The 12,847-nt window shown below is 41.8% G+C and overlaps 2 protein-coding genes across 2 annotated transcripts in view; one reads left to right on the plus strand and one right to left on the minus strand.

Moving 5' to 3' along the window:
- Positions 1-12,847, minus strand: part of ACYP1 (acylphosphatase 1) — a 428,968-nt gene that overhangs the window by 319,474 nt on the left and 96,647 nt on the right. The gene's annotated exons all lie outside the window — the stretch shown is intronic.
- Positions 1-12,847, plus strand: part of TTLL5 (tubulin tyrosine ligase like 5) — a 132,779-nt gene that overhangs the window by 113,393 nt on the left and 6,539 nt on the right. Inside the window, 2 exon segments of the mRNA XM_061367422.1 lie at positions 1,818-2,038; positions 9,101-9,177. Of these exon segments, the coding sequence (XP_061223406.1) occupies positions 1,818-2,038; positions 9,101-9,177 (298 nt within the window).

The raw sequence follows: 12,847 nt of genomic DNA on the forward strand, positions 1-12,847 counted from the left end.
ACTTTGTAGCTGAATCCAGAAGCTATGGTCTGTGTCAGCTTTCAGCCTCCCCATCCTTGCCTGGAAGGCAGCCAGAATCTCAGCACAGCATAGAGACAAAAGGCCTTTTCGGAAGTCCCTTGCCCCCAAGAAAAACATCCATGACCTTCCTTTAGGTAGGTCTCAGCCCAGCTTTTGCTGATCAGACTTTGTTAGAGCATCCATGCTTGCTGTTTCTTTAGTCATGGACCTCCTTGCTGTTGCACGTTAGCACAGGGAAGGGGTTAAAACTGTATGCTTTGTGGACCCTTGGATCTTAGTGATTTTAATAACAAGAAAAAGAACTTACTGGAAATACCATAATGTCAAACAGAGCACAATAAAATGTCACCCCTGAAAAAGAAAGGGCTGCAGTGACTTGAGGGTCTCTGTCCCAACCCCATGTGTCGGACTCTGAGATGCAAGAGACTAAACCAAGTTCCATTTTGGTTTGTTTTGATGGGGGGAGGTGGGGCGTGACCGCTGTTTTCCAGCTGTATGCACTTGTACGAGCTACTTACTCCAAATCTGAAAGCTCTGGTCAAGGTAGATCTCCAGGGAAGGGAGAGGTTAACAAGGATTGGGTGCCCAAGGGCATCTTGTCAGTGAGCTCTAGGTAGGAAACAGGCCTGTTTTGGCTCCTGCACTTCCTTTTCTCCCTGGAGCTCTGCCTGTCAGAAACGCCTTCCCACACACCACTGCCCTGCCATTTGCCAGAGAATTGCGGGGGAGAGGGGCTTTTCCTGTCTGTGTGCTGAGACTCAGCCCTCAGACTGTGGTTTTCTCTGGAGCCTGGAGCCCACTCACTATGGCTTTGTATATTTTTCACCAGAGAAGAAACTGAGGACAAACGCAGTAAAGGGCAAGGCTCCCAGGGTCATGTTGAGGTGACTGGTGAGCAGTCAGCTGTTCCCCTGATCTCCCATCTCCCTTCATCTCCCATCACTGACCTCTAGCTGCCAGAGTGCATGGTTATGGTATCACTGCCTCTTTGCCTTGGGAATCTGACTGACTTTGAGGAAAGACAAAGGCAGAACTCCCAGCAGGTTGCTTCCTTCTGAAAAGAGTTGAGCAGTTTGCAGAACTCCTGTGGGAACCATCCTTCACTCACTGCTTTGCCAGTCCACTGCTCAGCTCTCCAGTGTTTCAACATGCGGATTCTCTTGTTCCTGGTGACAAGTCTCCAAGATACTGTCCCACCTGCTATAGGAACAGAAATATTTTCTGTTCCCTGGTATTACTGGGGATTTCCTTTGTGTCAGCTGCTGACCTAACATCCCTTTTTTAGAGAAGGTACCTAAGAGCCTTTCCATTATTCCAAGCACCTACAGGGTTAAACTGAACAACTGGCACTGTAACATCTTTCCTATAACCTTCTTCTTTTCCTTCCTTGAACTGTATCTCAATCCCACTTCCCACACAAAAGAATTATTTAGCAAGATAAATGCAGAAAGTTAGTCAAAGCAAGAAAAGCTTTACTTCTTTGAGGATGGAGCCCACTGCAAGATTCGATTGAGGATAGGATCTCTTAGTTTTTTTAATCCAGAATAGTATTCTGTGGCAACAGTAAGCTCGTCTGCTTTCCCAGAAACTAGTCCCAGCTTCTGAGGGAATAAAATTCAGCTATAATACTTGCTTCACTGATTTGACCTCTTAACTCTTCTTTCTATGTGTAGGACTGTCCTTGGAGCCCTGGGTTGCCCTAATAAAAATGCCACCCCTTCTGTCAGCTCTCAGCAATATTGAGAGAGGTGATCACCAATTACTGTGGTATTTTCCCCTTTTTTTTTTCTTACCAGACTCTCTTTGCCAACTACTCACAATTCAGCACCAGCCATATACCTATGCCAGCTGGCTCTGATGCCCACAAGACATCAAGTGCCACTTCTAGTATCCAGAAAACACCCTATTTGCACAAAGTGATGCCATCCCAGAGTACGCCTTCTCAGCTGATTCCAAAGCCTCCAGCAAACCACAGGCAGGCAGTGGTCGGAAAGGCTGCAGCCCAGAGGATTTCCAGGTAAGTTTTATCTCTTCCCATTCGCAGCAGCAAGCTGGCACTGGTTCCCTCAAGAAGCAATATCAGAGAAGAACCTGTCTACATGTGACTGACATAGATCTTTTGGGCTGAGCTGTCCAAGATAAATCTCAGAATAACCTGAGCTGTGTGCGTTGAAATAGGTGTGCACTATATTGCAGTTTCATGTTTCACAATGGTAAGGTGGGTAAGACTGTAACATCATACAAACATAAGGACATAGGAACTACCAGACTGAATCAGAGAAGTATGTGATCCAAGGTGGGATTCATTTACCTGAATACATGTTGTTAGTGACATTTTAGATGCCCAGGACTATTCCAGCTGCTGTTCCAGATGAGCACAAGTCTTCTGTAGATCTTGTGTTGTATCTGCCAGTCCCATGCAGATATCTCACATAATCTGAGAGTACCAAGTATGGTACTAGACATCAGTGTTTAGGCACTTGAGTCAGTCCCTCCATGTTTAATCTTTGATGGGGGCTAGAATCTGATGGCTCAGAAGAGGCTGCAAAAATAAAACAACGCACAAGGATTGACTTATGCCTTCAAGCACAAGTGTAGTATTTCATTTGAGGTGTTTATATTGTGCCTAATGTACTGACAGCTTTCCTCATTATCTGTAGAAGTTCTGCTTTTAACTTTTACTCAGCTTTTAGTTACATAGTGCTTCCCATTCTAAGGTAGATGGATTTGGCATATGTTATATTTAAAAAAAAACAGCCCACTATGAAATGTTGCTTACTGATTGTAAGTTTGCTCCCTTTCCATTTCTTGGTGGGTCTTCTCTTTTGTGCATTATGAGAGAATGTGAACAAGACTTCTGGGTTTTGTTCTTATCCGTTACTTTTCTTGGTAGCTTCGTCAACAATTACCTCCTCTTAAATGACAGAACTGCTTTAGTCTAAATCCTTCATCAGGTCTTTCCTCATATATCCTCAGACTTGTTTCATCCCTGAATACTGAAAAGTAAAAACTGCATTCATAACTTCCTTCCTTGTACTTCATCTACAGCCAGAAGAGTTATAAAGCTTTCAGAGCAGGTTCCTGTGAGATTTCCTGATTCTGTGCTCCCTTCCTGTCTAAAAGGAGAAGTTTTCATAAAAGATTGCTGATAAAAGACACTTTATGAAGATGCTAGGGCACTGTCAGCATGTGTGGATCAGATCTGGAACTGCAAGTGTATTTAAGGAGCTTGGACAGAACTACTCTGGGGAAGCTTGTGTGTTTCCTGCCTGTACTCTTGCTATCATAAGAGATAGCATACTGGATTAACCCCCAAAAACTATTTAAAAAGAAAAGAAGATGTTAGTAGACTTTGTCAAGTCGGCAAATGCAGGTGTGAGCATCAGGTCTGGCAGGTATATGCTGGTGGGTTTGCTATCTGATCTCTTTTATGTTGGGCAGCTCATGTTAGTACAGGTGACAGGCTATGTCAGTGGGTTTCTCTGCCGGGCAGCAGAGATGTGTATTTGAAGATGCCGGTGTGCTGTGCTCACTTCTTGGCAGAGGAAATGTTTATCCTTGTGAGATGGAATTGCAGCTCCTTGGACAGACTTTACTTTGCTGCATTTTTGTGGTTTCTGCTCTGTGACAGGCAGGAGTGTGGGAAAACCGGAAAAAGTTCAGCACCAAAAATGCACAGAAGGGGGAAAAAAAGCAAAAGATTCCTTTAGAATTTCAGAAAACTAATCCAAGTATTGAAGGCTGCAAGGAGCCACTCCGGAAATACTTTCCAAGTTGCCTTTCAGTCTCCAGCACAAGACTCCAAACCCATTCTTGCCATTCATGGGATCTTACAGTAACATTTTTTCACTTACATAGAAAACAGCAGTGCCCAGCTATATTTCCAGCATACTGGGAGCTGATCATATCGTTTAAAAACTCCTATGTCTCAGCCTAATTTAATCCATTCATTGTTGTCAGGAAAAGACCAGAGATACATTGACAAAGGAGAGTGAATGGAGAGAAGCCTCTGTGTCAAAGGAATACAGATATAAGAAAAAGATGTCTTGCATGTGCCAGCCTGTTCTTTACAGTTGTTATTCTGTCTGAAGTATTCTCAGGCATTGTGTGTAGCCTCCTTTCAAAACCTCCAGTGGCACAAACCACACCATGTACTATGGAAGACTATTTAAGAATCCAGACAGCCTTGTTATCAGAAAGTCTATCCTGATGTGTGATCTGATTTTTTCCTTTGTTTCATCCTGTTGTACCTTGTTCCTCCTTTCTGAACCACCCTAAACACTTTCCCTTGCAAATATTTTCCATTTTTTTAATATCTTTCTACTTGGAATATCTTAACATTACTTAGACTTGTTGAGGTTTTGTTAACCTCAGATAGTAGTTCCACCTGCTAAGTCCTTAGTTGTCTTGAATTTACTATATTTTACTCAGTTTGCCAGAGTTCTTGCATTGTGGCACCCAGAATTGTCCTTTTCAGCGTGAGACTACTATATCCTGACTACTATATCCTTATGTTACGACAATGGCAAATATCCCTCTCCATAACATCTAATTTTGGCTGTTTGGCTGCTTCATTTCTCTGTCAGGTCATTTTTTATTTGCTGCCCACTCTCACCCCTAATACTTGTTGGCTGTTTTCCTGATCTCTTTCCTCAAAGAAGATCTCAGTACTATATATTATTTCCACAAGACTCACTGAAACTAATCCCATTCTGTTGTTAAAGCTTTCTTGCCTCTCTTCCCTCTTCCCATCCCCTCGTTCCCCCCCCCCTCCCCCACTTTATTTCAGTAAGCCAGACCTTATTTTTCTGTCTGCTCTTGTACTGCCTGGCTTTTATTTAACATCTTAATAAAGATCATCTTTTTAAAGTTGTTTGTAGAACTTCTCCAGAGACTGGACTGTGAAGACAAGCTAAGATCAATTTTGTCTCTTTGACCTATGCCTTTCTTGCATGTGTTGTCACCTCTCCCCTAGCCAGCACACGTGGCTTCCAGAGGAGGAAGAAAAGAATAAGTAGAAAACTCAACTACAAACAGAAATGGGATGCTAAAGATGAATGTTACTGACTAATTCAAAAACTATCTACTAACTTGGACTTTTCCCTGGTTAAAACATAAAGCAAAAAGTAATGGAACAGCCAGACAATTCAGTCTTGTCTTTCCAGTTCCTGGCCTCTCTTGTTTTCTCAGTCTCTCAACTTGTAAAAGGTAGTAGGTTGACTTTGTAATGGATTGTGTCCAAAGCAGGCTCCTTGCTTTAGCTAATAGAGTGGAAAACTGAGGCCTGTGTTAAGGTGCGGAAAAAGACAAACTGGGAGAAACAGTTTAATAGTTTGCTCTACACTGAAATGCAGCCCCACAAAATGGTCTCATGGGGCTCCATAGTTTTGATTAAATGTGCTGGTATCACAAGCAGAAAGAAAATTTTTTGAACAGCTAACACAACAAGCTCTTCTTTCTTTCCAAGAGTCAGACTAGGTTCTTTCCACTGCTCATACTGTCACTACTATTGTCAGGTCTGTGAACCATCATGAGACCTGCTGAGAGCAACATTTTGAGACAGAGATCACAGATACGTTATTCGTAAGCTGTGCAATGAAGCAGATGTCCCTCGAAGTAGCATTTGCTGTACTGAAACTTCACGTTACAGATGACAGCATGCAAAGTAGAAAAATATATTAGCTCAACTGGGTCAGAACCCAGAGTGAACTGGTACAGGTGGGAGACAGAAAATCTCTCTGCTTTTAGGAATGACTAAGTTGTAATAAATACACATTTCTGTGCTATCATTCCTAAAGTAACTTTTAAGAAACTGCAGCAGCATCAAGGAGAGCAAAGTTGAACAGCCTGTGAACAGAATTATCAGTCAAAGGAAAGATGTTAGGAAAATTCAGCTATCGACATTAGACCACTGCATATAAAGAGAGGAAATGCTAGGTATTGAAAATCACCATAGTGCAAGATGTTATGAGAGAGACAGAGAGCCTAAGATCACAGATTTTGCCAGCAATAGACTGGAACGTCACAAACTACTGGGGATGTTGATTAACATGGCATAATCTCATGTACTGAACTTCTCTGTAAATGTCATTCCCAATGACTCTGTTGAGGAGGCCTTTCAAAAGAAATATTTCCTTCAAGTCCCAACATCACAGCGCACAATCTTTCTACCTTGTTCTTCCTTTGTGTATTTGGTTTGCATGGTGGCATCAGCAGAAGAACCAAAGTTCTGCTCTACTGTAACTAGTACAGAAATAGGGTAGAGGTGATGCACTTCTCCAGGGTTCAGGAAATCAATCCCATGGCGGAGTGGAGTCCTGACCGCAATTGTATGCGGCAGTAGGCAGCTGTTCTAGGACAGCCTGTCTAAGCCTGGCAATTGTGCCAAAAGTAGAATGATGGCCATAGAGTGAACCCTATAAAATACTATGGTTCTGCTTTGTATCCTGTCTTGCCTATGTGTACTTATTCATGGGCATGCATGAAGTGTCTTAAGTGAGCCAGGTACATCACACGTGCAAAATGAGTGCCCACTGGAAAGAGGATAGGCAGCAAGAGAGCAAGCATGTAACTGTTACTGGAACCCTTTTCACTTTTTTGCTACTGCTGTACTGTGACACAATTGTTTTTTTAGCTCCTGAGCATCTGGGTTAATCAGGCTGCCTGACCCTTAAGACTTTTTTGGCAGCAAAGGCAGTGCATCTGAGAGACATGCCTTGATTTAACACCCTGACACAGCTGGGCTCACTGGGCCTGTAGCTCTTAGCCCTTGGCTAGCCTCAGATCATAAACAGATACATATGCAGACATATCTTGTCCAAGAGCAACAAAAAGGAACAAGCCTGCCTGGCTCTGGGTGTTCACATCTGTTGCTGTCCTCTTGTCAAACCTGGGAGTTTTGTAATGTGAATTTGTTAGTTCTGTCCCCCCCTGAACCATTAGATGTGTTGGTAGCATCCTATAGTAATAGGCTGTTAAACAAAGGTGTTCAGACTTTAGTTAGGAAAGTATTTCTTTGTCACCTGTGAAACAAGAGCATCCTCCAAATTTATAATAGGCTGGGCAGTTTAAGGCTGGTTTAGTGCATGAATTAAGGAAGTCAGTGTCAGTTTCAAGGAGGGGATAACTGTATAGAGAGAAAAGGACACTGACAGATATTTAAGTGGAGGGCACCGTGGGGGCTGTTTTTGGTGGTATTGAAGAAGAAATGGAGAACGTAACAATGGATTTCATTAGAGAAGTGGAAGCAAAACCAACACAGACATTACAAGCAGGAAACTGAGAAAGGCAGGAGGGTTTCAGCCAATCCAAGGAGAAAGAAAGTGGAAAGGGATTAACTCAGTTTAAGCAGTGAGTATGTTCTGGCACTGGAGCTTCCATCTGGACAGCAGAGATGGAAGAGAGGTAATTAGTGTGACTGGGAACCAGATCTGAGAATGAGCTGTGTGGAGGTGCAGGTTGAAACTGCAAGAATCAAGGTGCACTCTGTGTAGACAGGAAAAAAGAAGGGCAAGTCCTTTGAAAGATATTTTCTAAACATAAATTATGCTTCCAAAGTAGAAGTGTGACTGTTCCCTGTTTGGGTTTTGTTGTTGTTGTTGTTGTTGTACCTGCTGGCATTCTTGATGACATCTTCAACCACTAGTCTTATATTCTGCCTACAAAAGGGTGGGCTTAATTTGACTGTCAGTTGTGTAAACAAAGTGGACAAGCTAATTATGAGCGTAGAATATCCATGTATGAAGCATTAAGATCCATCCGGATTCTCACTTCCCAGAAGGACCATGTGGTGTCAGCAGAAAAAGAATCCATAAGTACAGATCAAAAATTCTCCCTGAGAGACAACACATATAGAAACAGGCACCTCATCTGACAATAAGATTTCAACTTATGACTGACTGAAGTAAGGAGTTTTGTTTTGCAAACGTTGTATCTGCATCCCCCTCCCTCCCGGTATGGACTCCGATTTATTTCATTAAGATCCAACTGAAATATAAAACACAGGAGTCCTTCACTGGCCTTTTAGCTGCCAGGAGCACCTGGATTGCTGGCAGCTTGCTGCTTTGAAATCTGAAAGCAAAAGGTTTCAGACAAAACTATAGAAACTGCACATGTGTGCCTGGGTCTGTTAGTCGTCAGGGCTTCCCATGGGGATTGGAGAGTACAGTGCTCTTCTGGAGAAAAGCTCACAGTAACTGTAATGCTGTAGAGCTGCATGAGTGAAGAAGGACTCTGGCAGAGAGGCAGAAGTGTGCACGCAGAAGCCTGGATTGATCACTGTAGAGTTGGGCAGGGAGGAGGAAAGGCAGGAGGGATGAGGAGGAGAGAACAAACCAGAATAGATGGATCAATTATCTAGATTTTAAGGACATAATAGATCATTGTAGCTATATAACTTGACCTTACCTTGAACCATTTTCTATGTAGGAGGGCATGGTCTCAGTTTGGTAATGAATCTTTGTAAGAGTTAAAGGAAGTGCAGTTGTACTCCACAGAATATAGTCTTACTGTAACTCAAATGCTGAGATTTTGCATAAAGCGTCTGCTTGAGGACTGGCACTAGACTACTGGAGACTAAATGCAATGTCTCAGTTTCCAAGACAAGTGAGAAATCTTTCCTGAATGAGCTGTCTCTGCTGAGACAAGATGCAAAGACTTTTGAATGTAGCGTGTTTTGCCAGCGTGTGCATTTTTGTTCTAAGATTGCTTAATCATTTTACTTCATATCACTGGAATAAGGTAACCACAGCATTACTAGCAGAGTTGTACTTCGGTGGTCCAGTGTCATTTATGATCTCTTTTATCCTCCAGAATCAGCTTCCAAGGCATGTGGGATAATTAAGTGTTTTAAACTCGTGGCTTGAGTGTTCATCTGTCTTGCTCTGCTGTTTTGGAGTCAGTTGCTGTCACTGCCTTTTTTATACCATGTTGAGGCACAGCTTTGTAGCTACAATCCCAGTAAGGTTATGTAAACTGGGAGAATTCTCTCTCTTTTCTTTTTTTTTTTTGGTTGAGACTTTCATTCTTCCTTGGTGTGTCCCTTACTATCTCTGTCTAATTTGATGCTTTTATCTGTTAGGGTGGCTTGCATTGCAAAGCAGCTGAACCGACTCCAGAGCAGTGATGCATCCTGTGAGCCAGGGACAAATTCCACAGGTGAGTCCCAGTGCCAAAGACCAATAAAGTGGGGGTGGGTATGCTGGGATGCTTTCAACTTTCTCAAGAACTGGCAGGGAAAAAACTTTCTCAGCAAGAAGAAGAAACACAGCTGCCTACCCTGCATGTAGTGGTTCCTAGGTAACAGTCTGGGTTCAGCTGTGCAGGGAATTTATTCCCCTGGGATTAAAAAGACTAAATAGAAGGGAGCAAAGGCTGAGTTTCATAGAGTTGGAAGAGTAAGATCCCTAAAAATGTGGCTGGGAAAAAATACTTGGCTAATATGGCTCTGCTTTGCTTTAGGCTTTGGCTCAAGATGCTCTGTTGTTTAAGCCTGGCCTGTAATAAAGGGCAAGGACATTCTTTAAATTTTCCTTCTGTCTTACAGAAAAGCCCCTCATTTCAGAAAGACATGGTTGACACTTGTGAATCAGCTGCATATGAAGTCAATCAGTAGAAGTGAAAGTTTCCAAAGGAAAATCACTGAGACTTACAGTACCAAATCTTCATCATTCCATAGTAGCTAATTAATTCAAACAGATTTATCTGCTGTAAATGAGTACCTAATCCATTTTTCATTGATGCAGACCTATTAGCAGGTAAAGTGTAGTCTTAAGGAACCTGCATTACCCATGGCCCACAGTAATTTATGATAGTGCTGTAATAGAACATACGGACAAATTATGGCCTAGAATGCTTTAAAAAATGTTTCTTACTTTCTCTTTTGCTGTGAAAACCCTGAAAACATGATTTGAGCATTACTAAAATGCAATGATCTCTGCGTTTTCACAGGCTGAAAGAAGAGTTTGCACAGGAGTGAACTACCCAATTTGTCTCTTGAATGTTTAGCTCTGAAACTTAAGAGATGACGTTTCCATTATTAATGTCAGTGATTTTATTGCTGATCCTCTAGCACAAACGTTCAGTTAATGCACTTATCATACAGATCCAAACTGCCTCCCACACTTTACCAGCTGCCAAGAGCTCCAGTTATCCTACCAAAAATTGTAGAGGGTGAATGGCCATAGTCAGTAAAAGACCCTACAGCACATAGGAACATGACGGTATAGGAATGGAATATAATGGGATTATAAAAATAAATAAAATCAACAGTGTAGTGTATGTATAGTTGACGCAAAAGTTCTGATCTAATGTGTAGGCTAAAATCAAGCTGAGATTTTAGTACATAAATGAAGCAAGTTTACACATAAATTTAGAAGTAAATGTAAAAATGGAGTTCTGAATATATTGACCAAACTGGTTTGCTGAGTAGACTTACATGAAGGCGATTGTGCTCTGAATTCTGTCTCTTTTTCAGTTTTAAGACCACTTTCACAGTTGCCCCTGTAATTTCAACCTCAGTGGGAGCCTCTCCATCTCCTCTGGGTATTGTTGTAATGTATCTCTTTGATATATGTAGGTAGCATTTTTCTATTTTCCCTGTTTCTGTGAATATTTGTGCAGAGCATGCATGTAGATTGTTCATAACGTTAATGACAAAAACAACAGCCAGAGCAGCAGGAAGAATATAGGCTGGATAACCCTAGTTCAGGGTTATCCTCTCTGGGAATACTTGTAATCCAGTGAGAACTCAGAATATCTGCTCATGTTTCCTTCTGTAGGACTAGGCTAGCTGCACTGTACTGAAATTACACTCTGAAGCTGAAACAAAGGATATGAGGACTTAGAAACCTAGTTTGGCTAGGAACAGGCTAGCAGAACCATGGTGGGTGGGTCACCCAAAGCTTCCTTGTTGCTGGAAGAGGTGTATCACTCCCAGAACAGTGCTAAATATTGCAGCGATTTAACTAACTTGAGAAAAACGTTTGTTCTTGGAAACTGGGGAATGATACTTTCTTCTGCTTTGCACCAAGCCACTGGTATGCATCAGAGGCTGCTGTGCCCAGTCTGTATGTCTCAGAAACTACTCTGGTCCTTCCTGTAGGAACAGCTGTTTTTCTTCTTCACTCTCTCCATTGATTACTTATACTAGGGCCCTGATTCCCCTCATCAGCAACTTATTTGGGGTTGCTGTTTGACATGTATTTAGCATCTTAGATACCAACTAGAGGGGCTGGAGACACAAGTCAGCAAGCAGATTACAGAATAAACTGTAAACATTTAAAGATAGAAGGCTGTGAAAAGAGGCAGAGATAAAAGAGGAATCAGGAAGAACCTTTGTATAAACACACATATGGATGTTAAAAAATGTTCCAGGAGCTTGAATACGCCTCTAGCAACCTATCTGAGAATAGCCATTGAGCTCTGCAGAGAAAACACATAAAGGTGTCAGGAATGATCTAACCAAAAGTAAGGATGATAATCAAAGGAAGGGAAAGTCAGACGGTATGAAGACTTTTAACCAGATTGTTCAGAAAACAGTTCACTGGTGATTAGTACTACAGCTGTAAAAGAGCACCAGTTGTAGATAGTGTTGTGCACTGGGCTGAAGCTCTTAAGGACAAATCTCTTTGAGATGAAGTAAAAGGGAGAATAAAAATCAGCATACCTGCAAAGCAGCTAAGGATTCTGATCTGGACATGACTACAATGAAAGTGTGACTGTCTCTTATCCCAATGGCCTCACCCTCATTTCATGGAGAGGCAGAAGTTGTGTGTGAGCTGTGTGCCCCTGGCATAATGAGAAAGAAGGCAGAGATTCTCATGAGTATCTATAGACATAAATCTGACAGCTATAATTCGGGGTTATTTGCAGTGTCTAAACAGTCAGAATCCTATCAAAGTTCCTGAAAGTTTAACAGGATTTATTCTATTAAAGAAATACTGAGAATATCTACCTCTAGGGAACATTCTGACTTGATTTTTCGCTGAAATTCAACACCTAGCTACTAGTGGGGTTGTCGCTCATTCTGAACATACAACCATTATCACATTGCTTTTTTTATTCTGTGTTACTTTGAGGGTCGTTCCACATTACACTGATTGTTTCCTGCTTCACAGAAGTTAGCAGTTCAATTAGTGTTAGTGAAATAGGGTGATTGTGAACTAAGAAATCACTTAGAATGTGAACTTAGAAATCACCAAGTCTGCTTCAGAATGTAGCTTGCTGAGTAACAGCTAAGTATCATGGTGGATTATGCAGTTCCAGGTTGTCTTTATGAGGCTGTGTTTGATATGGTGAGTTCAGATGATGAAGGAAGGAACCTACAGGCTGGTCATTTTTGTGCTGTATATATTAATAGTGTAAGGTGTATGGAGACATTTTGCTGTATTTGTTCCTCTCTAGTGGCATCAGGTGAATAGTGCATGAATCCTGTTTCTCAAGAAAGTGCAGTTCTAGATTAAAAAACATGACATATTTTTAGATTTTGAACAACCAGCAAGAAACATCAAGGATGCTACGTACCTACATGGGAGAACTCATAGTTAAAATTTGTTGTGTTTATTATTCTTCCTTTTTGAATATGTAAAGACAAAGCAGCAGAATTTAGGGAGAATAGAGGATGGAGGGAACTTTATGAAAATACAACAGCATAGTCCCAGGCAGATTCTCTGTTCCTGAGCTGGACTCTTGTCTGCAGGAGCCTGGAGACAGGAGCAATCTGAAAATGTAGTTAACCCCTCAGTGCAGTTGTGGAGTGGATGCACAAGATGACAACCTCAGCTGATTTTATTTGGTTTGGTTTGTCAAGGTAACAGCAACTCCAAGT

The sequence above is a fragment of the Neopsephotus bourkii genome, unplaced genomic scaffold (assembly GCF_033783945.1).
Source record: "Neopsephotus bourkii isolate Nb327-2 ecotype Australia unplaced genomic scaffold, CSIRO-AGI_Nbou_v1 NB_1376, whole genome shotgun sequence".
Classification (NCBI taxonomy): Eukaryota; Metazoa; Chordata; class Aves; order Psittaciformes; family Psittacidae; genus Neopsephotus; species Neopsephotus bourkii.